Raw genomic sequence first — 1652 nt, forward strand, 5'->3', positions numbered from 1 at the left:
GGGGGCCTCAGCCACCGCGCCCCTGCCGCAGCCTCGGGCACCCGGCTGTGCCTGCACAGCGACGTGTAGGGACGCGTGTCCACGCCACAGGCTGAAAAGAGGTCCTTCGGGCTGGGTCCGACAGTCATTTAGAAAAGACTTGAAGCATCGCCTAAGAATCTTCCCTCTGTCGCAGAGCCGGGCCAAGTGTTGACACAGCCCGATCTTACGCGTGCACGTTGTCCCTTCCGCCACCTCCTCTCCTAGCGTGGCCTTGCCCGACTGGTTTGAAGGCCAGCGCTATCCATCAAGATGCAGAGGGCAGCCCGCGGCCCGCAGCCCACAGGCGTGAGTGTGAAAGCCCGGCTTGGGCACCGCCCACCTCCCCTCCATCTGTGAATACAAGGACATCGGATGGTTGTAGACCAGGGCTCTGGGGGCAGGAGACTGTGACAATGATGTTTTAAACACTTTAAAGTTATTCCTTTAAATGTGGCGCCTTTCCCCTCCTCCCGAGTGTGGCAACTGTCGGCCCCTTCCCCTCAAAAAACCGTAAAGGACCACGTTGTGAATTCCAAAATGTTATCTGAAATGTCAGCGTGACCGGGAGGGAGACGGGTCATGCGTCTGAAAATGTTGCCACAGATCTTGAGTCGTGCTGAAACTGCACGTGGGCTTCGAACCTGGGGTGGGTGAAGGGCTATGAATCTGGGCTGCAAATCCTGGAACACCTGTGTGTTGCTTTGAGCGGGTGTTTTGGTAACAATGCCAACCTGTCTCCCCGTGACCCGGTTGTAGGATACATTAAACTCGTTTTCTGCCAGCTTCTGCCTCTTGTCTTTGGCCGCGAGGGAAGCAGCTGATTCCTTGGGTCAGACCCTAAAATCGGGATGTGCTGTGTTCCCATGGGACGTGCCGCGCTGACTGGGGCTTGGGGGCTGTCCAGGCCGTGGGGACCCCGTGGAGGCAGCTCACCCACACCAGCCTCCTGAAGAGCCTGGTCTCTGCCCGGTTCTGGGCGTGGCCTCCAGTGTCCTTCACACCCGCTCACAGGGACTGATTCACCCGGCCCTTGTACGCACAGCCTCCCTGTTAGTGCGTCTGGCACTGGGTCTGCAGTCTGCATTCCTAGCGAGCTCCCTGGGGTGGCTAACACGTGGACTTCCAGTGGTGCATCCCAGGGGACCCGCCCAGCTGGGACGGCAGCATGGTGGATGATTGGCAGTATAGGTAGAGAGACGGCTGATTGGCTGGATGGGTAGAGGGACGGCTGGCTGGGTGGGCAGACGGCACGTGCCGCTGTGGCACTGGCGAGGGCGCCAGTGGCATTCTGCCTCCCCCGCAGACACACGCCCATCCGTCCTCAGAGCCCGGGAAACAGTTACCGCGGTCAGCCCGTCATTGAGAAGAAAAACCAAGGCCATGTTGCCGAGGTCACCGTGTGGCTCTGTGGGTCTGCTGCCTGGGATCTGTTTGCCATTTGCGGTCCTCGACGCGTCTACCCAGGCTCCATCCCAGGACGTCATGTGCAGGCAGTTCTCTGACCACAAGGGGCGGCCGCCGAGCTCACAGAGTCCTGCGTTCCCCCTGCCGGGCGCCTGCCCACCACTTCCAGCCTCCCGCTGGCCTCCTCCCCCTCTACCCCAAGCCCTGACCCCGGCTCTGCACACTCC

At 60.8% G+C, this 1652-nt stretch overlaps 1 protein-coding gene across 1 annotated transcript in view; it reads left to right on the top strand.

Annotated features, from left to right (window-relative positions):
• Positions 1–69, top strand: part of CALHM3 (calcium homeostasis modulator 3) — a 5068-nt gene extending 4999 nt beyond the window's left edge. Inside the window, exon 3 of the mRNA XM_021708482.1 lies at positions 1–69. Within this exon, the coding sequence (XP_021564157.1) occupies positions 1–69 (69 nt within the window).
• Positions 70–1652: the final 1583 nt, after the last annotated feature.

The sequence above is a fragment of the Carlito syrichta genome, unplaced genomic scaffold (assembly GCF_000164805.1).
Source record: "Carlito syrichta isolate Samal-C Ts95f unplaced genomic scaffold, Tarsius_syrichta-2.0.1 Scaffold138489, whole genome shotgun sequence".
In the NCBI taxonomy this organism is placed as follows: domain Eukaryota; kingdom Metazoa; phylum Chordata; class Mammalia; order Primates; family Tarsiidae; genus Carlito; species Carlito syrichta.